Raw genomic sequence first — 27,581 nt, 5'->3', positions numbered from 1 at the left:
TCTTGCTACCCATATGCGAGGCGCCGTCTTAGCCTTCCCTGACTAGGATCGCTCCCACACTTGTAGCGTTCGTTTTTTTTGCTATTTTGCTTTTACGGAGTTTCCGTGATAGCTTACTACGTACTTCCTTTGTTTCAAAAAAATTACAACACTTTCAATTTTGCCACTATTCATTTACTAACTTTGACCATAAGTTTGTACTAAATAAAATATACAATGTTGGTGGATTGATTTCATTATTTTCATAATATTAAATGTTAAGATTAGAAAAAGAAGTATGATTAGAGATATTCCGGTCAAAGTTATGTCTCGGCAAACGTGATAATTAAAGTGTTGCAATTTTTTTGAAACGGATGAAGTATATTATAGAAACAATAATATCAAAAGAAATTTATGATTTTGTTCCATTCCTAACATATATGTTCTTCAAATCAGTAATAATATATTTTTTTTATCCTTGTCGTAATACATGAAATCATGATTTATTTTTTCATATATATACTTCTATTATAATTCGTATTAAATAGAAAGAAAGAATAAGAATTTTTTCTTCAGAAAATCAGATATTTTAAAAGATTTTTAAATTATTTTTTTTTTAAAAAAATACTAAGGACTCACCAGGACGTGACACGTGTCATTCTTGGTGTGTCTCTTAGTATATAGTAATAGATAGATAGATAGATTGATTGATAGATAGATAGATAGATTGGCCGTTTGTGGTTAAAATCAAAGTGAAATGAGTTTAAATTAAACAAAAAAAAAAGAGTCATGTTTTTGTTTTTACCTTAATAGATTAGAATGATAGTAATTTTTTTTTCCTTCTTTTAGGTTGAACCCATTATCGAATTACATTTTGTTTAAGGTCCTAAGGCCCAAACCCAAGGAACCTAATTTTAGTCGTATAACCTAAATTTCACAAATAAATACTCATTTATATGGCAAGGTAAAGGAGACTCTTCTACTCTTACTCTCTCCATACTTTCTCTTTCTAATATGATATATCAGGCAATAATATTGGGCGTCGGAGACCCCAATCCGAAGGGCTTGTCCGGCTCGGGATTCTCCTTGTAGGAACTCACATTCACGCTCAAAATTTGAAGACTCAACCACACCACAAGATTCCAATATCGAAACAATACTCTTAATTACGGCCTTTGACATCCTCTTAACATTTAACTAGTTACACTAATTGACACCAACAAAGTAAAAGCTAATATGATCAACACCAATATTATTGGATTCCAAAATCAAAAGGAGTGGCCGTATACCTTTTGCTTCATAAGGAAGCAAAAATATACTTAATGGTTAACAAAAGGACATAAAAGGTCGTTTTAGGGCTTAGAGGTACTCATAATTTGATAATAAGGACCACCGTCATCAACTAAATGCCCACCTTTCCCATACAAGCTAGTTCTCTCTTTAATTCCATAGATTTTGAATACTCCCACCGTATTTTAATACTTCCTCTGATTTTTAATGTTCACAACTCTTGTTAGATTCTTTTTAATGAGTATTTTCACAATATTAACTTTTTATAATTTTTGCTTAAAAGGAACTAAAGATATTAATAATCAAAGTTGTACATTGACATGCGTAAAAATAACAAACGTTGCGAGTAAAAATGAAGTATAAAGTTATACTTTGATCAACGTGAAATTTTGGAAGGATGAGTTAATTCTATTAAAATAAGATAAATGTGGGGTAGTAAGTCATTATTTTATTATAAGAAATTGATAGTGAGTGAATTAATTGTTGTGAAAAAAATCGAGAATGTGAGTAAGTGGGGAGACATAAAAGAGAGATAAAGATAAATATAATTGGGTGTGGCCGTGTGGGGACCATCACATACCAAAAAATAGAAGGTATAACTCATATTAAAATAAACCGCTTTAAAAATTGTAAATCGTATCTAAAATATGGCCGCTTTTAAAAAGTGCAACTCATATTAAAATACGGAGGAGTACATGCAAAAATATATAACATGCGATAGTGGCGAATCCAAAATAATACGGAGTACTTCGTACACACTAGTGAATGCAACTGAATTGAATGTGAAATTGAATCGGGACATACATTCGTGCAACCAAATTAAAATTTTCCTTAATTAGGCTATGTTCTGTTCGACTTATTTTGACTTATTTCAGACAAAATAAGTTCAGATAAGTTCTGTTAAGTTCAGAAAATATAAGTTCTGTTAAGAAAATATAAGTTTTTTTCCAGACATTTTTCACACACAAATAAGTTTTTTTCAGATAAAATAAGTTCAGCTAAGTTCAATTAAGTAAAGATAATATAAAGTTCAGTCAAAATAATTCCTATAGAACGGAGCCTAGTCTCCCACTTTATTTATTTATTTATTTATTTTTTTTGACATTGGGTGAAAATTCAGAACGAAAAGCAGGAAAAACATAACCTAAAAAAAGTGATATAACATCTAATCAGGCTCGAGCGGGTGAAGAGTGGGAATAACACCGTTGTCCACTGCAGATTTTGCACGCATATGCGCCTGGTGAACTTGAGATCTGTCGACCTTGTAGATTATGCACCTGCTAAATGATTTACCTTGACGAAGAATTCTGGAAAGAATCCAAGTGTGAGTAATATCCGAGAGACCTCTTTTCTGCAAGTTAGTAACTAGGTTTGTAGAGTCCGTGAAAATAGTAATTGAAGTTATCGATCTGGTGAGAGCCCATTCCATCCCGTGGAGACATGCAAGAGCCTCAGCATGAGACGCTGACATAGCCATGCCAACTGCAGCATCACCAGATGTACAAACCCCTTGACCCGAAGCAGAAGAGAGAACCCAACCCATACCAGCTCTTTGGCATTTTTTCTTTCAAGCACCATAACAGAAATCAGTTTGACCTTCTCCCGTCCTACCGATGTTAACTCTCAGAAATCTAGGTGGGTAACTTGGATTTAGCCCTAGACCATGGGAATCCGTGGAATCCTTATCCAATAAAATAATTTGAAACTCTTTATTACAAGGTGAATTATCGTATTTCCTGCACTTCTGAAATAAGCAAAATCAAATAAGGCTTAAATTAAAAGCTAAATAATTAAGCATTATCTATCTTTAGTTTATTCTATTCTCTTACTTTTATATCTCAACAGCTTATCAATTGAAGAAGTACATGTAATCTTAGCTTTGATTTAAGTATGACTTTATATTATAATTATCCACAATGTATCCTTTAAGCACATGCATGTAGGCATTTAGCACAACTAGCTAGCAAGGGATACATATATACTTCTTTTTTCATAATTTAAAGGTGTAAAATGTTTATTACTCTACACTAGAACAAGGTGCTTAATCATATCAATTATGATTACCAGTGTTATATATTCGTATTCTTGGCTCTAATATAAAAATAAAAAGTACTATTAATAGAAGAATTTATGTGTTATTATCTTGATGTATCTGGATAAAAGATTACCAAAGTTATAAAAAAATGGGCATCCAATTGTCATTATCCTTCAATGATGGCTCAATGTGCCCGGGTATCGCATTCCCCAAGATCCCTAAGGCTCAAGTCCGACTTGATTGGACGCCACGCGTGTTGTTTGTCCACCTATACGACTCTCTCACTTTCATACACAAGTAGTACACAGACCCTCACACTTTATAAACAAAAGAAAATGATGGTTTTCTTCCAATGTGGGACAATTCCCACTATATATCTTTTTACTCTTTTCTTTGCTTAATTTTCTCAACTAGAATTTCCAACAGTTGCTAGATTATAAGAACGACTAGTTACCTATATCAATCAATAACTATGTACTAGAAGAAATTCGTAACGACATGTGTTATATTTTTATTAAGAATAATTTGATAATTTAATTACGGAGTAGTTGCAAGATGTTTAACATCCAATATTGCCATGTAATACTAGAACATGAAACATGTAGGGCATGTACAAATTAGTTCATTTCTAAACACATGTGGCTTATGGTACAAAGATATCACATATGTTGGCTGAAATAGCTAGTTAGGATACGATACCCTAATGTCTTCGAGAGAAAAATATCATAACTTTTAAAAAAACCAAGATATTCAATTATGTAAATAACAAATTTTGGTTAACGAAAATGTTTGTTAAAATATTATGGTATTGTTATCTTTGTCCGAAGTTTAATTCGTACTTATCTTAATTATTTTACCTAAATTATTATTTTATCTGAATTTATTCTAAACTTATCATCCCATCCGGACTTACTGGAAATGAAATAATAAGTGTAAATTTAATAAAGTGAGTATAACAAAATATGGTTTGCACAATATTCGAACATATGACTTCCAGTTTTAACAATAGAACATTGTCCAATTGAGCTAAACATTTTACATGTTATCTCTGCAAAATTAAAATTAATATAATATAAAATAATTATCCTATAAAAGGGAAATTAATATGATTTCCTTAAATAATATAATAATTAATTATTATTCACATAATATCATCGTCCGAGGCTAATTACTAGTTATTCTTTCAAAAGAAAACATATCAAAAATATGATCACTAAACACATATTGCTTCAAGTTTATAGACATCGTCACTTGCATGACTCACTTCAACGATTCTACCCACTAATCTTATTAAATTAATATCCAAATTTGAAACAATTTGAACAAGCAACAATCTTAGTTGGTAAAACTAATCATTTTGCTTGAAATATTTATAGAGTTGGAGGAGCAAGTGAGCAAATTAAAGCAATGACTTAACAATTTGCTTAAAACATTATTATAATTACCATTAATTACCAACATGAGTATAATGCAAAGGGGGTCTATGTCTTGTTGTTCTAATGATTATTATTTTATACTTCCTTAGTTTCTTATTAGATAACACAATTAGATTTTGACACTATTCACATAAGTTCATCTGACTTCCTTTAGTGATTTAATTTATAATTAAGAAAACACATATTTTTTTGGAAAGTAAGAAAAAAATATCTTTTAATATGGAGTAACTTTTTTCTTAGGACAAATGGTTTTTTACCACCTAAAAAATTCGAAAATTTATTTTTTACCACATAAAAAACTAAAACTTGTATTTTACCACATAAAAACAATTTAGAACTTGTTTTTTACCACCTAAAAATGGAAAAATAGATGAAACCGTTGTGTGGAGGGTCACAATGACGGTAATAAATCTAATATTTTATCTTCTTCCACGATTTCATGTATTTAGCTCTATTCTCTTATCATACTTCATTTTTTTTATGATTTCGCATGATTTTTTTCTCTCATTAATTCACAAAATTAACAAAAATCAATGGAAATGAAAAGAGGAGGGTGAAGGAGTTAAATAAAATCGCATAGGAAGTGTATAAAATTGGACGGAAATTGAATTAGTAAGCCCCACCTAAGGATTTCATCTTTTTTTTCTGTTTTCAGGTGGTAAAAAACAAGTTTTAATTTTTTTGGTGGTAAAAAATAAATTTTTGATTTTTTAGGTGGTAAAAAACAATTCTCTTTTTCTTATCCATAACTGGAAATATTAATGTTTGAAATCGTGTATTGACAAAACGTGCATAAATAATTGTTTCATCTAAAAAAGAACGGAAGAAGTAAATAGAGACCATGTATTAACCACATCAAATATAATGCTGTTTTGCCTAATTAATTAAATTTTCAACAAATCTACCCACTTTTTAAAATTTCACGTCAAAATAATACTAATTAAAAATTAAAAATTTAAACATTGTTTTGGAAGTTGCTAGGACATGCTCCCATATGTGATGCTCATAAACATGCTAAACTTGGTAGTAGGTCCAATGGAACTGTGAAAAGATTCATGAATCAATCCAAGTATCGAACTCCACTTTAGAAATGAAAAAAGAGAAGAATCATCTGCATTTCACTTAGGTGTGTTTTAGTCACTTGATTTTCACTTATTTTATTTTTTCTAAATTTATCTTATCTAGACTTATTTGAACATATAAAAACTTATTTTAATTATAAATTTTACTTAAGTAATCCTCATTTTTCCTTAACTTCTATTATCTAAATTTATTTAAACTTAAATAAACTTGTATAAATTTATTTTAATTTTCCTAAAATAAGGGTAAATAAGGGAACAAAACAAAGTCTAACCCTACGTTATTAAGTGTTATACTTATTTAAATGTGCCTTTTTGTATATGCGTTATGCTTTCATAAACATAAGACTATTTATTTAATTATATAACTCTCCTTTCGTAGTCCATCTCTATTGATCCACTCCTTGTAGGGTTCTAAAGGGAAAATTAAAAAAACTAAACGTCACTTATTTATTTAATATTTTGAGAAATTTAAGGATGTGCATTTCTGGGATAAATATAAGTGAATTATCATCTTATATTCCTACTCATTCTAGGCATCATGGTGTTTTTTTTAAACTAACAAGGTAAGATTTGCACGCAATGCGTGCACAATATAAGAAATTATAACTAAATTCAAAATGTATGAATAAAATCTTAAGTAAGTAATGTGTGCCAAATATACAGACTTGACGACAATGAAATAAGTAACTTATATTAAATTTACAACCATCATCCTTCGGAAATTGTGTGAGGATTTTTGTTCCAAACACCTTGTTTTCTTCTAGATGTCAATCTTGCTCCCTAATAAGAATAATCATTGGTTATTTAAAAAATGTTAATAAAACTCACAAAAGGTATACAAATAGTTACACACAAAGTGTTAAGGAAAGTACCTAATGTTTAGGGTTAAGAAATTCGAGGCAAGAGAACTTCTTTGTAAACAACGTTTTTTGTGAATACACCATTTCTTCCTCGAATATCACCTTTGCTAACCAAAATTTTGGTTGTTTGTCGGGAAGTCCCTCTCGATAGTGCAACATACAACTGACCATGACTAAAAACATGTTGTGGAAGATAAATACCAACATGAGGAATGGTTTGCCCTTGAGATTTGTTAATAGTCAAAGCATAGCACAATTTCACAGGAAACTGTTTTCGAGTCATTTCAAATGGCAACTTTACATCTTCAGCTGTTTTCAAAGGAATGCGTGGAATGAACACCCGTGTCCCTTTACAGTGTCCGATCAAGATTTCAGCCTCAATCACATGATCCATTAACCGGCAACAGATTAATCTTGTCCCATTGCACAATCCATTACTTGCATCAATATTCCTCAATAGCATGATCGGTGAACCAACTTTTAATCTCAGAAGATGCGGTGGTAGGCCGCCAAATGACAATGAATTTAAGAATTCTGGCTGATAGAGATTTTGGCGATCTTCTGACACTGAGTCAAAGGAGTAGTAAATTTTTTCTTCCCCCACAAATTCGTTGAGTATCTTTTCATTCAACATGTTAGCTTCATTATTTGTTGGAGTTATTATAGCTCTCTCTACCATGTAAGTCACATCACCAACATGCTCAGTTAAGCTTGGGAATATCTCGTGAACTAAGATATCAATTGAGTTATGATTTCCATCTGTTACACACAATGAGGTTGGTAACTTTATCATGTTTTCATCAACCATAGGCTCACATCCATCACCAACTCTTAAAAGAAATTCTGCAAACTCTTCATCATTTCTGGATCTCATATTCTGATTGAGGCGAAGTAGTTGAACATGTCTCCATAGTGTTGACCTCACCAAACATGCATCTATGGTTTGTGCTTTTGTTCCTTTAGGTACAACGAGAAGGATTTGTCTAAAATCTCCACCAAAAACTACGACCTTACCACCAAACGGACTGTCAACCCCCATTAAATCTCTTATACTACGATCAACGGCCTCATATGCATGTCTATGAGTCATTGTTGCTTCATCCCATATTATAACAGCGGCATGCTTAACTAATTGTGCTTCAATATCCTGTTTGCTGAACTTCCATGTCGATGAAGCATGTAGTGTTACCGGAATTCCAAAAGTTTTATGAGCAGTTTTTCCTCTATGCAATAGTGTGGCAGCGATACCTGAGCTAGCTACTGCAAGACCAAATTGTCCTCTAAGCTTAATAGTTGCAAGTATAGCACGATATAAATAGGTCTTACCGGTCCCACCAGGGCCATCTATGAAGAATAATCGACCAGTATCTCCATCAATAGCTTCCATTATAACATCAAACGAATTACGTTGGTCATCATTAAGATGTTCAACACAATGCACATCTTCAGGGGGCACTAGTGCGGATACTTCTTCATGTATAGCTCTGGCCAATTGTATGTTGCCATCTAATTGGATGCTTATATCAGGGAGGTCATAATCAGTGATAGTCTTACCCAATTGCTTCAACATGCGTTCTACATCATAGAGAACAGAGTCACGCACCAAATTTGTATTTGATGGGGATGGAAAATTGTAGTCTTCAGCCATGAAATGGTAGAATTCATCCCATAAAGATCGAACTCCAGTTGGTTGGCAATAGACCAATAGTGTGACAAATAATTTTCTCAATGATGATGGCATTTTGGAGTTAGATGCTTCAAGTAAACATTCACGAATGCTTGCATCGTTCTCCATTAAACCTTGTTTTTCAGCTGCTTCTCTAAAAGTAGGATAGACAATTCCTTTGACAGTTCGAAGATGTTGGAATGATTCTGGGCCTCTGACATGATTTAAGAGAAAACGCAAGAAAAATCTTTCTCCTTCCATTGGCGATGCAGTATATATTCTTCCAATCACTCTCTGCTTATTCCTCCTTTTTCTCCATGTTTTTTGATGATGTTAACCACCGATAATGTTGAGGGAATTCTATGTAAAGGTACTTCCTTGCTTCAGGATCAGAGACATTCATCTTAAAGAATTCAGTGAGCATGGTTCGCGAGTTTTGTGGCATTTGGAGGATATCTTCAATAGATTGATTTGTGTTAAACCTTATCTGTTGCCGATTTTGTAGGTGGAGTTGTAATCGTTCCACAGATGGACACATTCGAGTAAGTGTAAATTGATAAATTCTCCATAATGCCTCTGGTGCACAAACCCATCTAGCATCTACAAATTGTTGAATCTCGTTGTTTTCTGATCCTGTTCGAACTTCCATGGAAACACGGTCGACACCCTTGTGCACATATTTGTATAAATATTTGACACACTTGATGCTACTACAAATCTCTACATTAATATGACAATCATACTTTAGTAGAAGCCATGAATTATATGGAACAACCCACTTATTATCAACATATGTTGTGCTATTCTCATGCAAAGGTACTGCAGGGCGATCACCACGACGACGGTAAATAGGGTAAGAGTTATCACCTTGGATAGTACTTGCAGAAAATGATTTAGGAAATTTTCGTTTACAAACTCCATTTTCCATGCAAGATGAATTTCGACGTCCAGCACCACACGGTTTATGGATCATATGTTTAAGAACAACATCATATAATCGTGGCTCCTCATCTCTATCAGGTATCTCAGCTCTGACAATTTTGTCATATTCTTCAGGTGATCTTGGTTTATCATTTTCATCCAGTATTAGTAACATGTGGACATGTGGAAGACCACTTTTCTGGAACTCAACAACATAAACATACGCCACAACCTTTCCAAGGGCACTTTTGTCAACAACATCACTCTTAAACTCCTCAAATTTTGCATGAAATATCCTGGTGATTAAGTCGGGGCGATCTTGTGGTGTCTGACCGGGCAATAACTCTTCCACAATCTCTCTCCATGTTGGGTTGCATGTCATAGTCACAAAAAGGTCAGGCTTTCCATAATGTTGAACCAATGCCATTGCATCTTGGTATCGTTGGTTCATGTCTCGTGGGCTTCCAACAAACGAAGAAGGCAAAATAGTTTTTTTACCGGCATTTACTGGTAGTCATGAGTTTGGATTAATATACTTTGTGAAACATATATAAAGAAATACTTATTAACAATAAAATTAGATAATTTTGTGTAAGTAAATATATACCTGGATTGAGTTCTCCCGCATCCAAACAATCTTGCAAGCCTTGGTATAATTCAGCTCTTATGGTATCTTGATGGTCTCGAAGCCATCTCAGCTTATTAGCCTCAATTTTGACAAAATTATCAACTATAAATTGCTGGAATAATCGCCCTGCTAATAAGATGATGGATATGACATGTAGCCGTATCTGCAATAAAATAACCACCATGGATTAAAAATCATTGACAAATATACATATACAAACATGTATATAAGAGTTTGGTTTTATTAAATATTACTTGAAAGAGGTAGGCATAGAAAGCTCGGCAAGGAATAGTTCTTCCATTAGTGTCAAGACTATTAATCGACCATCCATAAGAACCATATGGAAAGAGTAAAGGATATTGAATGGGGTCATAGTATCCAGCCGTGTCCATAAAAGTCATTAACTGGCCTGAATTTGACTGAACTTAAATATCTCTGGGGTTCAAGTTCGCAACCTCTTCTCCACCAACAATAACTGCAGCAACTTGAGAAGCAGTAGGTAGACAATATTGTGGTCGATCTGAAGGTTGTTCATGGATACGAAGTGCACATTGTTGTATGTCTTCACGTTGAGCTAAAAATAGAAGATTGTGGACAAAGGGATTGCACCGATCAAGAATTGACTTGATTTTTTGTATTATATCCTGTTGCAACGTGTTATTCTCTGCCAGGCGATGCTCGATCTCATGCTCAGTATCATATATGTACATTTGGAGGAATCGTGGCCTACCTTCTGATCCACGAGGAAGAAACCCACCTATCTTATGATATATAGAACCTTGAGCCCGGAAAGTATATACTCCTTGTTGAGCATTTGCTAAGCTCTCATCTAAGTGAACACCCATGGAAGTGAAAACATGTATGTGATTTAGTTTTCTAATATCTTGTCTGAAATTCATTCCAGTTGGGGTTTGATCAATGTATAAAGAAAGCAGGTCATCAGGAACGGGTATGATTGACAAGTTTATCTTTCCAGACATACAACAAATTTGGGATGATTCTTTATGAAAAAGTCGAGCTTGACAATCAGAACATGTTCTTGGAGGTGACAATTGAACATCTGGGACTCCTCTTCGTTCATGATAGTTTATTGCACACTGATTATTAACTCTTTCCCTATTTCTTCTTCGAGCATTGTTCCCAACCATGACATCATGATGGTTCGTGTTTGAAGTGCCACTGCTTTCCCCAAATTCTATGTGACCATTGTGATTTCTACTTTGCCCAACACGCGTAGACACGTGCGATATGGAAGTTTGACCATTGGGTAGTGCTGCATCACAATTTATTTGATTTAAGATGAGAAGTTAATATCTTAACTATACTTTTATATATGTATTCTATATAAATATTACATTTATTTAAGATTAAAATAGAGAATGTCTATAAAATATTCGTATTGGTTGTTATTTATGTTAATATTAATTAGTGGGTCCAAGGCTTTCTTTTTCTTTTCTTTTTTGCAAATAAAGAATATAATCAATTTTTACTATAAATGTCTTGTTTTGGATGATTAACCTATATATTTTGCATTGTTAAAATGAAAAAGAGGAATCTATACCCGTATCAATTACTCCATAATTTATCAAACTTAAAGATTAGAAAATGATAGAATTAACATTTTACTCTTTACTTTCATTTGCTCCCCAAAAAAATATAAAAAAAATAACACACTTTCTATGTTGGGGATCGAAGATCTAATTCAATGGAAATTCTTTTTTATAAACCCGATGCCTATCTTTTATAGCAAACCTTCCTAAATCTCATCGAATCCTGCAGATCATAGCAGATAACCTAATTTATGATTCATATTTGTGACTAATTAAGTTTTTACATATTATACGTCTTTTTACATATAACATGTATAATTTAATATACTGATTTATTCAATGATTAGTCCAAATTGATTTGATTTACATGTACATAAAACCTAAGTATTTCATTTGATCAGTTAATGTAAAATAGTGATGTTTCACCTATGGAAAATGAGATTAATTAATCTATATAATAGACACAAATAATTAATTAAAGTTCTTATAAAACATTTAACTAAGTTGTAAGAAAAAGACATTTTTCTGATAAGTAAGATGGACGTAAAATGCTATTTTTTTTAAATTTATGACAATGAACTCACATGTATGTATGGGGATATAGTTTGTAGTAATGCCTACAACAGTTGAGTTATCTTGATTGATAATGTCTAAAAACGCGGTCGCATTGCCATTTTGCCGGGCATGCCTTCTTGCAGTATAGGCCAAACGCCTCTGAGCATTTCTAGTATTGCCCTCTTGGGCACATTGTTCAGAAGTCATCCTTTGTCGTCTTAGTCTTCGGTACTCGGATGAACTTGGCCTTTGATTTTCCATACTTGCTACGGTTCTGCATAGATAAAGCAAACAATAAATTTTTGATATCAATTGATACATATTAGAAAAAATATCAAACTTTTCTTTAAATATAATACTCATATAAATATTTACTTTGTATCACAATTCTTTTAAATGAATTGCAGTAACTTATACTTCCTTTGCTTAGAAATAGTTGCACCACAGTCACTTTACACACTATTCATATATTAACTTTAACTCTCTTTTTACACATATATAAAAAATAAATGTTATCAATATAAAAAAATTGGTTGGATTAGTCTCAATGTCTACTTTTCAAATTATTCAATAAAAATATTTTTACTAAAAGATAATTAGAGATATTAACGGTCAAATGTGTGTGTGTTGGAAAACATGAAAGTTAAAGTGGTGCAACTATTTCTAAACGGAGGAAGTACTATGTATTGTACCGGTGTGTAAGACATTATAAAATTCTCTTAGGATATAAATTGTACAATTCTAGTCACATTAGATTTTCTAATATAATTAGGACTAATGATTGTAACACTATAAATATGATCAATGGAATACACTCCAATTCACAAAGTATAACAATATACAACATGGTATAAGCTAAGGCTAGAGATCTAAATTCCACAAAATATTCTCTCTTCACAAAAGTTGCGTATTTTTTTTTAAATTGGTCTTGATAGCTTCCTCTAATATTGTGCTTGGTAGTATTATCTCCTTTAAATTGGTGACCACATGTGCCACTTTAATGTATTATTAATCCTTAAGTTGAGATTTAATCGCTCCAACTCTCATCATGACTGACGACGGGGATGTACCCAAATCGACCATGAGTGTACGTGTTAGGTTATGATACATATGACAATTCATAAATCATGCGGAAAAACCATTTAGCCAGGAATACATATTATTTACACATAATCATATAGCATAGTTTAGATGCATACTCTTTGTTGCGTGCCTTCCCTAGCTGCGCCCGAACCGAACAAGAACAAGTCTTTAGGAATCCAAGTGTCGTCCCTCCGTAGATAGTCCACAGCACGTCCGGATCCGCCTTAAGATTGACCAACTAGAATCGCCCTTAAGGTACTAAAGATTTTCGGCACTCTTAGGTAAGAAATGTGTCTGAATTTTCTCTCAAAAACTCACTTTGAATACTTGAATAATCTGTTAAAATATGTGACCCTAGGCACGTATTTATAGAGTTATGGAAAGGGTTTTGGAATCCTATTAGGATACTAATTTATTTAATTATAACCCTACTAGGACTCTAATTAAATAATCATTATCTAATAGTTTTAGGATTTAATCACACTTCGAATCCTGATTGCTTCAGGATTCCCGCACAAGCAATGCACGAGCACCGTACACCCGCGCAAGCCTTGCGGCCCACGCTAGGCGCACAGCGCTCGGCCCATTGCTGCGCTCTGCGCGCGCGCGCCCAAGGCCTTGGCTGGGCCTGGCCTTGCGCTGGGCCTGGTCGAGGCTTGGCGTGCGCTGGTGTGCGTTGGCTCGCTGGGCGACGGCCTGGCTTCGTGCTGGGCCTTCGTCTAGCGGGCCTCGTCCGATGCTAATTCGTATGATACGCTTCCGATTAAATTCCCGATTCCGGAATTCATTTCCGATACGAACAATATTTAATATTTCCGATTCCGGAATCAATTTCCGTTTCGAACAAATATTTAATATTTCCGTTTCCGGAATTATTTTCCGATTCCGATAATATTTCCGATTCTGACAATATTTCCGTTTCCGGCAATATTTCCGATTCTGGCAATATTTCCATTTTCCGATAATATTTTCCGATACGTACCATGTTTCCGTTTCCGGCAACATCTACGGCTTGGATAATATTTATATTTCCGATACGATCCATATTTCCGTTCCGGCAATATCATCGTTTCCGGAGTATTCATTTCTTGCCTGTGACGATCTCAGCTCCCACTGAAACCAAGATCCGTCGATTCCGAATATCCATAGATGGAGTATCTAATGCCATTAAATACTTGATCCGTTTACGTACTATTTGTGTGACCCTACGGGTTCAGTCAAGAGTAAGCTGTGGATTAATATCATTAATTCCACTTGAACTGAAGCGGCCTCTAGCTAGGCATTCAGCTCACTTGATCTCACTGAATTATTAACTTGTTAATTAATACTGAACCGCATTTATTAGACTTAACATAGAATGCATACTTGGACCAAGGGCATTATTTCCTTCAGTCTCCCACTTGTCCTTAGGGACAAGTGTGCATTTCCTAATTCCTTTGTCGCTCGATGCTTGCTCTTGAACATAAGGTAAGAGTTGTCATCCTTATTATGTCCAGAGGTGTTTCTCGGTTTCAGAGTTCAACTGATCAAATAAACAGATAATCATAGCCTATGATTCATCCGAGCACGGCCATGCATTTCACAGTTTCTAGCTCTCCGAGTGGCCTTGTACAACTTTTAAGCATCTCATCCCGATTTATGGGAGGAAAATCCCAATCTTGTGATCTTGAGATTAGACTTCGTTTGATAGGTGATTACCTGAGCGTTGCCTTTATAGCCTCCTTTTACGGTGCGACGGTTGGTCAACGTCAAAGCAACCAGTTCTCAAACAAGTAATCTCAAATCACTCAGGTATTGAGGATTTAGTGTCTAATAATTTTAATGAAATTTACTTATGACAGATTTTCATCTCTTACAGTAAAGTTTCATAGGTCTTGTCCGATACTAGTCTTCCCAAAGTAAGTATCTATGCAAATGATTATGACATTGCCATGTCCACATAGTTCAAGAAACAGAACTACTAGTCATCTTGCATTCTAATCGTCTAACGTTTTCTATGCGTCCAATTTTATAGAAAACTCCGACTAGGGACCATTTTCAACCTTTGACATTCAAGTTCACTTGATAGACATTTCTTAGTCACAGGACTGGTCTTGACAGTCTATCTTGAATATATCGTCAAATTGAAGGGACTCATCATTTAATACTAAACCAAGATTAAATGGAATATGAAAATATATTTCATATATGATAAATGTTCAACCCCATTGTTTTACAACCATGGGCCTCTAACCCATCTTTAAAACATTTCATGGAATTCAAAGCTATGCTTGATTTCCAGTGCTACAACGTGAGTGTTGCTTCTCATTTGTTGCATAGGTTTAGTTATCATGCTTTGCCAATCTTAATATCCTTTTCATCGAATGTTCTTCGAGATATGATGATAAGATCTTTTCGAGTTTGTTTATTATGTGATCTAGTCTTTCTTACTTCGATGGTGGTTTTACTCATTTTGCAATGAAGAACCATCAAGTTAGCAGACGTTTTTCTTGCTTCAAGAGTGGTTCTACGCATTTTTCAATGAAGAACCATCAAGCCAGCAGATAGGTGATCTATCCAAGTTCAGTGAAGAACTTTAAACAACCCTGTTTTATTGCTTCTTAGGCAATAATTACTTTTACTTCAACTGTATAGGTTGCTAGTGATGCTTTGTTTGGATTTACCTATCCAAGCAGTTCATAGATATGTGGAAGACTATCCAACTATATCTTAGAACATAGAAATTATTATTTTAATTTCCCACGCAACAACTCATGGTCTCCAACCCATGTTGCCATTTTCAAAACACGATGCTCTATAGCTCGTCCTTATCAATGGTTAACTCCAAAGGGTCTTGCTTGATCCTTTGCCAGTGTTTATGCGTGTAGCATCAATATTTAGCATATCTTTATTTCCTTGAATCAAGAACTATTCCTATGTACCTTTTCAAGTACCATAAGTGTTCTTGATCTCAATCTAGTTGATCTTCACTTAGATCAATAGAGATTGGTATATGTTCGTCATGCCGAAAGTCATACGATATGTTTTTGGCGATCCTCATATTATATTATATACATGATAAATTCTTTTGCAGAATAATTCCCAATTGAATTCTATTCATGTAACTTTAGCTCATTCAGTTACAGTAGATACTGAATCCAACTAAATTCTTTGACATATAATATAGGTGAAGAATCTCATTAGATTCTTTGATGTTTAACTTAGTAAATGCTTATACATAGTTCAAACATTCATTACTTAGATTTATTCATATGGATCGAATATCTCCAATGGAGTCTTTCGTGTTTGATTTAGTAAATGCCATTACTAAACAATATCATAAGATCTTTGTAAATAGATCTTAATACCCAGTATGTACTAAGTTTCGCCTTGGTCCATCATTGATGAATAATTTCAAACCTAAGTCATTAGCATTTGAATGTTATTTCACAATAGAGAGATATGTGTGATACACATAGGACCAAATAAGTTTTACGTACTCCCACTAAACTTCTTATATATCTATAAGAATCATGTACATTTTATGAAACTAAAATACTTATTAGCTTCACTAAAATACAATTTCAATTCCCAATTGCTTGCTTAAATCTGTACTTAGATTCTATAAGCTAGCTTTCTTTTTCGAGCATTTATTTGGATCCACAAATCCTATGACATACCATGTACATAGTTTATTCCAACATTTGATTGAGGAATACGTTTCGTCATCCAATTGCCATATTTACCAATATGCAATCATTGCTTGAATTATAGACTTGAGAATTACGATTATGCATGAGGTTTCAACATAATCCACGCCGTGAATTTGCTTGTAACCTTTAGCAACTAATCTAGCTTTGTGTGTGAACACAATTTCATGTTTGATGGTTTTTTATCCTTAAAACAAACTTGCAACCAATAGGTGTGAAACTATTCTTGCAAATCAACAAAATTTCAATTTTGTCATCAAAACATTGAGTATGTTTTATGGCCTCTAACCATTTAAAACATTTGAGTCTATATATGGCCTCTAACCATTTTAGGGAATCTGGGTTTCGTCATAGCTTTCTTACAGGTCACAAACTCATTAATCTACATGATAATAGTTTGACTGCAAGTTGTAGGTTTCTTCACTATCTAATAGAAGACTTGCATAGTTTTAGTGATTTGAACTCTATGCCTACTTGGGTATAGAACATCAAACAATAGAATATCAATAGCCATTTGAAATTCCTTTGAATATTCTGTTCTCCTTGAAGCACTTGTAAAGTCTTCTAAGAGATGTCTATTCTTTAAAGCCACTTCTAAAGTCCTTAAAGAATACATGTTCGGGTTTTCTAAAGAACTTCGAAAAGCCTCCTGAATGTCCGTTTATGTTTGTTGTTCGCCTCAAAGACTTTCGAGGTCTATTTTCTCCCACTTGTCATTTTGGAAACGAATCTCCAAAAGGACATTATTTCGAGCAAACAAACATTATGTTCTCAAAAATTCGTGGTAGAAACAATACCCTTGTGTCTCATTTGAATAAATCACAATGAAACATATATCTAGACTTGGGCCTTAGTTTGTTGAATAACAAACACTAAGCTCCCACTGAGTTTAGCAACTCTTTAGATATATATAATTGAAAAGATATCCTGAAATTACTTTTCAATAGCTTTGACGAATTTGGTTTAGTTTGGTGGTAGTTGAGCATTTTGTTTTAGAAATTATAGGAAAAGTCTTTATGATTCATCATTGATCGAATCAAGTACTAATTGACTTCGATTATTCCAACTACGATATGCCATATCTTATGGACCTAGATTGTGAAATTACAACACACAATCATTGATGATCATATTTGGTCTCAAGTAATCATCAACATGATCTAACCTAGATCTTTATGATTTCTTGCCAAGTGGATTTTATACTTCTGAATCTTGGAACTACCCAAACAGATTCAACTTATATCACATTTGAGTCAATAAACCTATATTCACTCAAATCCATGTGAAATAATAAAGTCATAAAATCTTTCTTTAGCTTTGAACTCTATCGTCTAGGCGTTCTAACAATAGTTCATATCTTTTGTTACTTTCAACAAGTAAGACTAGCTTGTCTTAAGTTGATCTAGAAATCAACCAACTTTTAAAAGTCCATTAAAATAGAGCTTTTGAATGTTAACTTGTTGATATGGTCTAAGCAACAATGCCAAAGATTAGTGGAACTCAAATCAAGGGGTTGATTTGAACCTAGTAAAGTTTTTATTGTTAAAGAGTTGTTTGTTTTAATCAAGCATATTGACTCATCCCGTAAATGACCATTTTATTCAAATAAACAAACAAACAAACATTGTTTTTGTTCTTATGAATGTGAGTCTTTCTGTGTTTGAAGCAGAAATTTAGGTATGCTGATTATGGAACAAAATAGCCATTTAGTTCCAGCCTTGAAAGGACTTAAAACAAACTAGATGACCCTACAACTAATGTAGCATTGCCATGCTTCATTTCCCATTTGTAGGTCATTAGTGTATCCTAGCTTCCATTCTTTGAGTTATTACCGAAGTAAGAACCTCAAGCGGTATATGATACCAAGGAAGTTTGATTGCTAGGTCACTTCTCTTTAAACATAAACTTATAGGTAGAAACGGAATCGTAAATTCCTTTCATTTGTTCCTTTGTTTTCCTATTTCTTGTACCCTTTCTTATAGTCTTAAGAATTGAATTCTTTAGTGTTGAATTTTATACTTTGTTTAGACATGTCCAATGTCACTACAACAAAGTTCTTACCATTTTAATTTATGTTGAACATTATATTTCAACTGGATGATCTTACCAGAAGCTTCTAAAGTTCTCTAAGCATCTATCTATTCGAATGTCTAGGGACTAGACTCATTCGAGAATTAAATGGACAAAGATATTAGGTTGTTTAACCATTGGTAAAGCTGAGCGTATTAAACTCAATGCTTTATGATCTCAAAACTATATTGTATTTTGAATTCACAAGCACCAATTGGTTTGCCATTCGATTTTGATATTCGAAAACAACCATAAAAGTCGCTAAAAGAAACGTACATTTTAAATTGCTCACTTTCTCTCATTTCCGTGAATCGTTCTTGGATTCACTACCAATTGAGGAAATTTACTGTTACCTTTCTAAAAGGATTTACTGCAGTGCAAGATATGTAATTATAAACAATAATTAAAACATACATTGAAGCATGCAAAGTCTAAACATTTATCATGAATAATAACTTGAAAATGAAAGCAATCATGCAATTTAAACAAGTCATTAGCATTTTATTCCAATTATGTGTTCCGGCAGGTGTGAATAAAATGATTCCAAGACCCTAAAACCATTGAAGAATTAAGCACAGTTTGTCGACTCAATTCTAAAACATTTTAGGTAAGCAAAACCCTTTTGCTAATAGTCTAGAAACTACTCTTGGTTGATAGGTACGTCTAGGGCTGTTCACCGGACCAAAACCGGCCCGGTCCGGACCGGATCCGGAATGGTCCGGAACCGGAATCCAAGATTTTCTTAGTCCGGAGACCGGACCGGAATAATTCCGGTCAAGACCGGTCCGGACCGGAAAATTCAGGTCCGGACCGGTTTTTGACCGGTAGGACCTGTTTGACTATTTTGAGAAAAAAGAGTATTATTATTTGAATCTGATAAACAAGCCCAACACTACAATCGCTTTTGATTAAAATCCTCGATATTACATAAACTCAACCCAGAAAAACTAGGAACGTTGAATCGCAAAAAGATGAAAAAAGTACATTAACATAATAAAATGAAGAATAAACTGCAATGAACAAAAACTGATACTCAAATCCAAATCTTCTAACCACTATATCTAAAAAAAATTAGTATAACCGAATTTAGTTAAATACTCCAGATCTTCTAACAAAACGACAATAAATGAAAATTAGTTAAAAAAAAACAAAATAATGACGAGACTCGTTAAAAATATAAGATGTCGCCATCTTCATCTGCAAATTCATCGGTTCATCCTTCATTTTCGTCTTCACCGTTCGTCTTCGATGTCGCGACTCACCGTTCTTCTTTACCCAACTCATCTTAATAAATGATTATGTTTATGTTTAGATCTCTCCTCCATTTTCGATGGATATTTTGTTAGGATGAGATGAAGCCTGATAGTGGAAGAAGAGAATGTGTTGGTTTGGAAGGTAATTGAGGAGAGAGAATGAGGCGGAGAATTAGGATTTAGGTTGTGTTGGTGTATTTAGGTTAGGTTGGTGTCATGTGGGCTGGACTATACAAAAGCATGCAGTAAACCCAAACCCAAAATACGGAGTACACAATATCTTAACCGGATTTCCGGTTTAAACCGGATTTTTCCGGTTTTTGTCCGGTTTAGACCGGAATCCGGAATCGCTTATTTTTAAAGACCGGTGTCCGGTCCTAAATCAACCTGTCCGGACCGGACCGGACAATTCAGATCCGGTTCCGGACCGGATTCAGGTTCAGGTCAATTTATGCACACCCCTAGGTACGTCTAAGAACTTATTAGGTAAACCTATCGATTTTGCCACGACATAAAAGGACTCCTTACTTATATCGTTGAGTTTCACCAAAACTAACATGTACTCACAATTATTTGTGTACCTTGCCCCTTTAGGACCAATAAGTAACACCTCGCTGAGCGAAAACTATTACTAGATTGATGTAAAGGATATCCAAGCAAGTGTATATTTTGGCATGGCACCTTTTAACTCAATTTTTAAGTTTGGAACTTAAGGCTCTTACTATGTTGGTTAGATTTTAAGTGAACTAAAATCCTTAATCATGCAACATAATCAAGCCACAATCTTATGCATAATTAAGACATATTTAAAGCAATAAATAACTTAAAACATGCATAAGATAAATGTGATCTAGTATGGCCCGACTTCATCTTGAAGCTTTGACTTCAAAGTCCGTCTTGAAAATCTCCGTGGGAGGCACCATTTTCTTCAAATAGGATAAGCTATAATTAAAACTAATTACAACTATTTGATGGTACGCAGACCATATTTGAATTTGAAAAACGACTTTGGTACTTTAGACCAATTACATTCAAATTAATGGTACGCAGACCATATTTTCTATCCTATTTGGGCCATACTAGTCACTTCATAACCTGCAAAACAGTACATATACAATATATACCATTCACCCATTCATTATCATGAATGGCCCACATAGCTGGTTAGTAAAACACATTATGCATCACGTAAACATTTGCAGCAATTAATCAAGGGCACCAATAATCTACCAATTATTCAGTCCTTATTAATTCTAATCAAGTTGTTTTAACCTTAAGGATTTGTAGACCTAATCAAGAGTTTATGACTAAAAAGCGCTCCCACTTAAACCAATAAATTTATATGCTTTACTAATTTTAAACATAAAAATGTATTTCTAGTCTAACCGGAAACATACAAATTTAATTAAAATTTAAAGCTCATATGAATTTATAAGTGAATCCAAAAAGTTTAATTTAATTTCAGTCGTATTTAAATTAATTCATGATTTTAATTTTAGTAAAATAATTAGAATAAATAAAATTTATTATAATTACAATATTCAAAATTAAAATCCAAGAAAATAATTTAAATTATTAATTTTAAAATTAATTAAAATTACGTAAACTGAAAAATTTCAAATTAAACATTCAAAACGATCTAATCGCAACGCAAACACCCTACGCATCGCACGCCCATGGGCCACTCGCACACAACCATCGCTGGCCATGTGCGCGCAGCCCATGCGCTCGTTGCATAGCTGCTGCATCTTCCATCGCAAGCCATCGCACAAGTGGTGCTCGCTGCGCGCGCGCCAGCGCTCGATGCACGCGAGCCATCGCTCGCTGCGCGCGATCGACGCTGGGCGCAGCGCTCGTGGCACGCGAGCTTGCGCTCGCTGCACGCGCTTGCGCGAGGCAGTGCGCGTTGTGGCGCAGCTCGCTTGCTGCCCACACGCGACTGCCGTGCCTTGCCTTCGCCCATGCCCATTCGTCCATAGCTCGTGGCCCACGACACAAGACAGGGCTACTGCCTTGTGCTCGTGCACCATGCCCCTGCTCATTGCATTCGTGCCGCACGGGCGACGAGCTCCCTTGCTGGTCGTCGCATGCCCGCACTATACAACACCCCTTAAGGGTAACACGAAGCGTCCATTGCTTTGTGCGTGCAAGTTATATGAACGAATCGCATAAAAAATTTAAAATTTATATTTAAAATTAATGACAAATTAATAAATAATATTAATTTCATAATTTTAGGGCGAAAAATCGAAAATTTATTATTCAATTGATTTCCGATTATTATGGATTCAAGCCTAGGTCATAAAAATTTAAAATTTATCATAAATTTACAATTTTTATGGTGGTTTTTAATCATAGGTTTCTAATTAAATTATAATTAATTATGAAAATCAAATTAATTCTAAATTATTCTAATTTTCAACAAATTAATCATAATTACAAATTAGATTGCATAATTAACAAGGCTAGGCATTCAAACTTGTTAAACATATACAGTAGGTCAATCAAAAATTCAAGATTTATCAACAAGAATCGCAAATATTTAATTTAACATCTTAAATTTACGAAATTTTGCATTCGAAAAACTAAAACCTTCGAAAAGTCATAGTTAGGCTTCGAATTTGAGAATTCTCGGTTCGGCAGAAAAATATTGTTTATGTCAAAATTTTAGAATGCCTTTTACATGCGGAATTGACACAAAAATCACTCGATTTGGATGAGTAACGAAGAAACTGCCGAAAAACTGCGTACGTATAATTAAATAAACGCAATTTGCAATTAATTAACAATTACGAAAATTAATCACCCCTTTTAATTCATGCAAATTTGTAATATTTAACCATGTTCATGCAATTTAGATTATGAAAATAATAAGGGGCTCTGATACCACTGTTAGGTTATGATACATATGACAATTCATAAATCATGCGGAAAAACCATTTAGCCAGGAATACATATTATTTACACATAATCATATAGCATAGTTTAGATGCATACTCTTTGTTGCGTGCCTTCCCTAGCTGCGCCCGAACCGAACAAGAACAAGTCTTTAGGACTCCAAGTGTCGTCCCTCCGTAGATAGTCCACAGCACGTCCGGATCCGCCTTAAGATTGACCAACTAGAATCTCCCTTAAGGTACTAAAGATTTTCGGCACTCTTAGGTAAGAAATGTGTCTGAATTTTCTCTCAAAAACTCACTTTGAATACTTGAATAATCTGTTAAAATATGTGACCCTAGGCACGTATTAATAGAGTTATGGAAAGGGTTTTGGAATCCTATTAGGATACTAATTTATTTAATTATAACCCTACTAGGACTCTAATTAAATAATCATTATCTAATAGTTTTAGGATTTAATCACACTTCGAATCCTGATTGCTTCAGGATTCCCGCACAAGCAATGCACGAGCACCGTACACCCGCGCAAGCCTTGCGGCCCACGCTAGGCGCACAGCGCTCGGCCCATTGCTGCGCTCTGCGCGCGCGCGCCCAAGGCCTTGGCTGGGCCTGGCCTTGCGCTGGGCCTGGTCGAGGCTTGGCGTGCGCTGGTGTGCGTTGGCTCGCTGGGCGACGGCCTGGCTTCGTGCTGGGCCTTCGTCTAGCGGGCCTCGTCCGATGCTAATTCGTATGATACGCTTCCGATTAAATTCCCGATTCCGGAATTCATTTCCGATACGAACAATATTTAATATTTCCGATTCCGGAATCAATTTCCGTTTCGAACAAATATTTAATATTTCCGTTTCCGGAATTATTTTCCGATTACGATAATATTTCCGATTCTGACAATATTTCCGTTTCCGGCAATATTTCCGATTCTGGCAATATTTCCATTTTCTGATAATATTTTCCGATACGTACCATGTATCCGTTTCCGGCAACATCTACGACTTGGATAATATTTATATTTCCGATACGATCCATATTTCCGTTTCCGGCAATATCATCGTTTCCGGAGTATTCATTTCTTGCTTGTGACGATCTCAGCTCCCACTGAAACCAAGATCCGTCGATTCCGAATATCCATAGATGGAGTATCTAATGCCATTAAATACTTGATCCGTTTACGTACTATTTGTGTGACCCTACGGGTTCAGTCAAGAGTAAGCTGTGGACTAATATCATTAATTCCACTTGAACTGAAGCGGCCTCTAGCTAGGCATTCAGCTCACTTGATCTCACTGAATTATTAACTTGTTAATTAATACTGAACCGCATTTATTAGACTTAACATAGAATGCATACTTGGACCAAGGGCATTATTTCCTTCAGTACGAGGCTTTTATAGTTACAGCAAATTATACCTCCTTCATTTTGTTTTCCTTCTACTCAGTTTTATTTTACGTGGTTTCTAAAGCTAATATTTTGAAAATATATAATGAATCATATCCAAAAATATATCTCGATCAGGCTAATATTTTTAGTTTTATGATTTTAGTTTTATAAGAGCGACCCCATAAATAATAAGTGAGTAAAATTTAGAAAAACGGAAGGAGTATTATATTCTTACATTTATACTTTTACAATTTTTAATGAGGAAACATATATGACACGGTGGTAATTCAACCACATCTTTAAGTTAAGTACGTCGTATCAAACTTCAACTCCAAATTGGATTGTGTATTAAGATAAACATGATTCCACTTGACAGCTCCCAAAATGCCTTTTCAATTGATGGATAAACCATCTACTTGTTTCAGTTTGTTGGCACCTTGGTCCTTCTATTGCTTGTATTTGATATACCATAATATCAGGTAGTTTGTTGGATGTCATGGCAAAGAGCCAAAGAGGTTATTTTTAATTATCACCGCCAGGTGCTACTTAATGAAGTCAACTATGAGGCTATTTTTAAATCACTAAGGTTACTGTCATTCGTAGGTATGCTATTGCTCGATAATTATCACCGCCAGGTGCTACTTAGTGCCTAAGTAAATCACTAAGGTTTAGTTTATTCTTTAATACAAATTACCAAAACAACGAAAACACCTGGCCAATAAGTACCTAAAATTTTCGTACCTCTCACCAAATAACCCAGATCTTTCTTCGTCAATTGCTCCGAATATTGTCCCAATAGCACTCCTCAATAATAATTGACAATGGTAACTGAAAATAAGGAAAGTCTCCATTAATAACAAAAAATAAAGCTTTACATTAAAACATAGGAGCTAACCATGGAAATCACATTAATACATAAAAGAAAATAAAAAATCGCGTTAAATATTAGATTATTCTAATTGTGTACATAATTGTGTACACATTAATACATTTTTTTTTTTTGAGGGGGATGTACACATTAATACATAGTTGACTTCATTAGCCTCATAGTTGATAATCTTAGATTGTTCTAATTGTGTACATTATTCCTTAAGATGTGAGTGCTTTTGACGATGATTATATTGCAAACAGGAAAAGTGCTCAAATATATGTTTCTTATGTTATACTTCGTATATGATTCTTGCCCAACTGCTAATATTTTTGGCTTCCGTTGTGAATGTCAGGGAAACAAAACACTAAACATTTCCATAAACAAATCACTAAGGTTTATTTTATTCCTTAATCCAAATCACCAATACAACCAAAACACGTACCCGACTAGTAAGTACCTAAAATTTTCAAATAGAATAAGAAACATACCTCTCGTCAAATAACCTAGATCGTTCTTCGTCAATTGCTCTAAATATTGTCCCAATAACTCTCCTCAACTGACGATCGACAATGGTAACTGAAAATAAGGAAATTCTCATTAATAACAAAATAAAACTACATTAAAACATAGGAGCTAACCATAGAAACCACATTAATACGTAAAAGGAAATAGGCTAATACTTCATAGCAATTCACGAAGGAAGGAGGTATGATGGCGTCAAACATGAGTTTATAAGTTTATGGGTTAGTTATTTACACCATAGATATGACTTTGATTTTGCATTACTTACCTTTTATTGTTCTTTTAGTGGGAAGTAGAAGTTGCAGTTCTTATTATATCATGGGCAGTTTTTTCCTAGATAGTTAATGTAGGAGTATTACGCAATTCATGGGTAGTTTTTATTTTCTTAGGTAGTTTTTATTTTATTTTATTTTAATTTTTTTAGTGTGTTAGGTAGTTAGCTAGATAGTTGGGTATTGATCTTTTTCCCCTAGCGGGTAATACGTGATTAAATATATGTTTTTTTTTTGAGGAAAAAATATATGTTGTTTTGAAAAAGAAGAACAATAATTTTGTTTTTAATTTAGTTTTAAAATTTGCGTATTAGTGCGAGTCTAGTTAAATTACGGGCATTTAGGTGTTTTACGCGGTTTTGACGTGATTGCACAAAATTTCTCAATTGTAATTCTGTATCACAATTTGTGTAAATAACTTAGGACCCTCAACAATTACAACCAAAAACACCTCTTCTCTTTAAAGTGGAAATTTTGTGTCAATCCGAAATTCATATATCTTATTGCAAATAATATTCGACGTACAAAATTTTATATTTGATATAATTTATGCTTAACTTCTATGTAAAGCACATATATAAAGGATAGACCTTTGTACGGAAAATAAATAGAGATGATCGTGTCCGAAAAGTAGAAATTTGAGCTACAATAAAACCCCGAATATGAAAACTGAAAAGTATAACTAAAAATACTAAAATACTTACATATTTGCAATTTGCTTAAAACATTATTATTATAATCACAAATTCTTATTTACAATGGGTGTACAATAAATATTGTACACCAAAGTAAAAGTTAACCCAAAATGCTTAAAAGTTAAGCTTATATATGTAAAAGTTATCTATTTTTAAGTGATAATTTTTTTTCATTTTAGTAAAACTTATTTCTTCAAAATCACTAATAATGTATAAAATTAATCATTTAACCATTTAAAATATTTATCTATCAATTTTTTTTACTAATATAAAAGTTAATCAAAACTAGGTTAAAGTTACAAAGAAAATGGTTAAAGTTATCTTGGTGTACAATAAATTTATTGTACACCTTGTGCGCGCAAGACCTTTTGTATTATAATTACCATTAATTACCAACATGAGTATAATGCAAAGGGGGCCTATGTCTTGTTGTTCTAATAATTATTATTTTATACTTCCTTCGTTTCTTATTAGATAACACAATTAGAGTTTGACACTATTCACATAAGTTCATCTGACTTTCTTTAGTGATTTATACTTAAGAAAACACATATTTTTTTGGAAAGTAAGAAAAAAATATCTTTTAATATAGAGTAACTTTTTTCTTAGGACAAATGGTTTTTTACCACCTAAAAAGTTCAAAAATTTATTTTTTACCACATAAAAAACTAAAACTTGTATTTTACCACATAAAAACAATTTAGAACTTGTTTTTTACCAACTAAAAATGGAAAAATAGATGAAACCGTTGTGTGGAGGGTCACAATGACGGTAATAAATCTAATATTTTATCTTCTTCCACGATTTCATGTATTTAGCTCTATTCTCTTATCATACTTCATTTTTT

The 27,581-nt window shown here is 33.8% G+C and overlaps 2 protein-coding genes and 1 long non-coding RNA gene across 3 annotated transcripts; all 3 read right to left on the bottom strand.

Moving 5' to 3' along the window:
* Positions 1-6,707: 6,707 nt before the first annotated feature.
* LOC110775304 (uncharacterized) lies at positions 6,708-8,609 on the bottom strand. Its single transcript, XM_021979913.2, has one exon. It carries the CDS (start codon positions 8,607-8,609, stop codon positions 6,708-6,710), a length of 1,902 nt encoding a protein of 633 aa, XP_021835605.2.
* A 37-nt stretch (positions 8,610-8,646) lies between these two features.
* Positions 8,647-10,298, bottom strand: LOC110775303 (uncharacterized). Its single transcript, XM_021979912.1, has 3 exons — positions 10,152-10,298; positions 9,877-10,060; positions 8,647-9,776 (listed from the first exon to the last, which is right to left on the bottom strand). The coding sequence occupies exons 1-3, from the start codon at positions 10,296-10,298 to the stop codon at positions 8,647-8,649; spliced, it is 1,461 nt and encodes a 486-aa protein (XP_021835604.1).
* A 14,100-nt stretch (positions 10,299-24,398) lies between these two features.
* Positions 24,399-26,339, bottom strand: LOC130466834 (uncharacterized). The gene is made up of 3 exons (XR_008926975.1): positions 25,926-26,339; positions 25,734-25,821; positions 24,399-25,202 (listed from the first exon to the last, which is right to left on the bottom strand). It is a non-coding gene; the product is annotated as an uncharacterized lncRNA (long non-coding RNA).
* Between the last annotated feature and the right edge of the window lie 1,242 nt (positions 26,340-27,581).

The sequence above is a fragment of the Spinacia oleracea genome, chromosome 2 (assembly GCF_020520425.1).
Source record: "Spinacia oleracea cultivar Varoflay chromosome 2, BTI_SOV_V1, whole genome shotgun sequence".
NCBI classification, from domain to species: Eukaryota; Viridiplantae; Streptophyta; class Magnoliopsida; order Caryophyllales; family Amaranthaceae; genus Spinacia; species Spinacia oleracea.
This window is presented reverse-complemented; position numbering and strand designations above follow the sequence as displayed.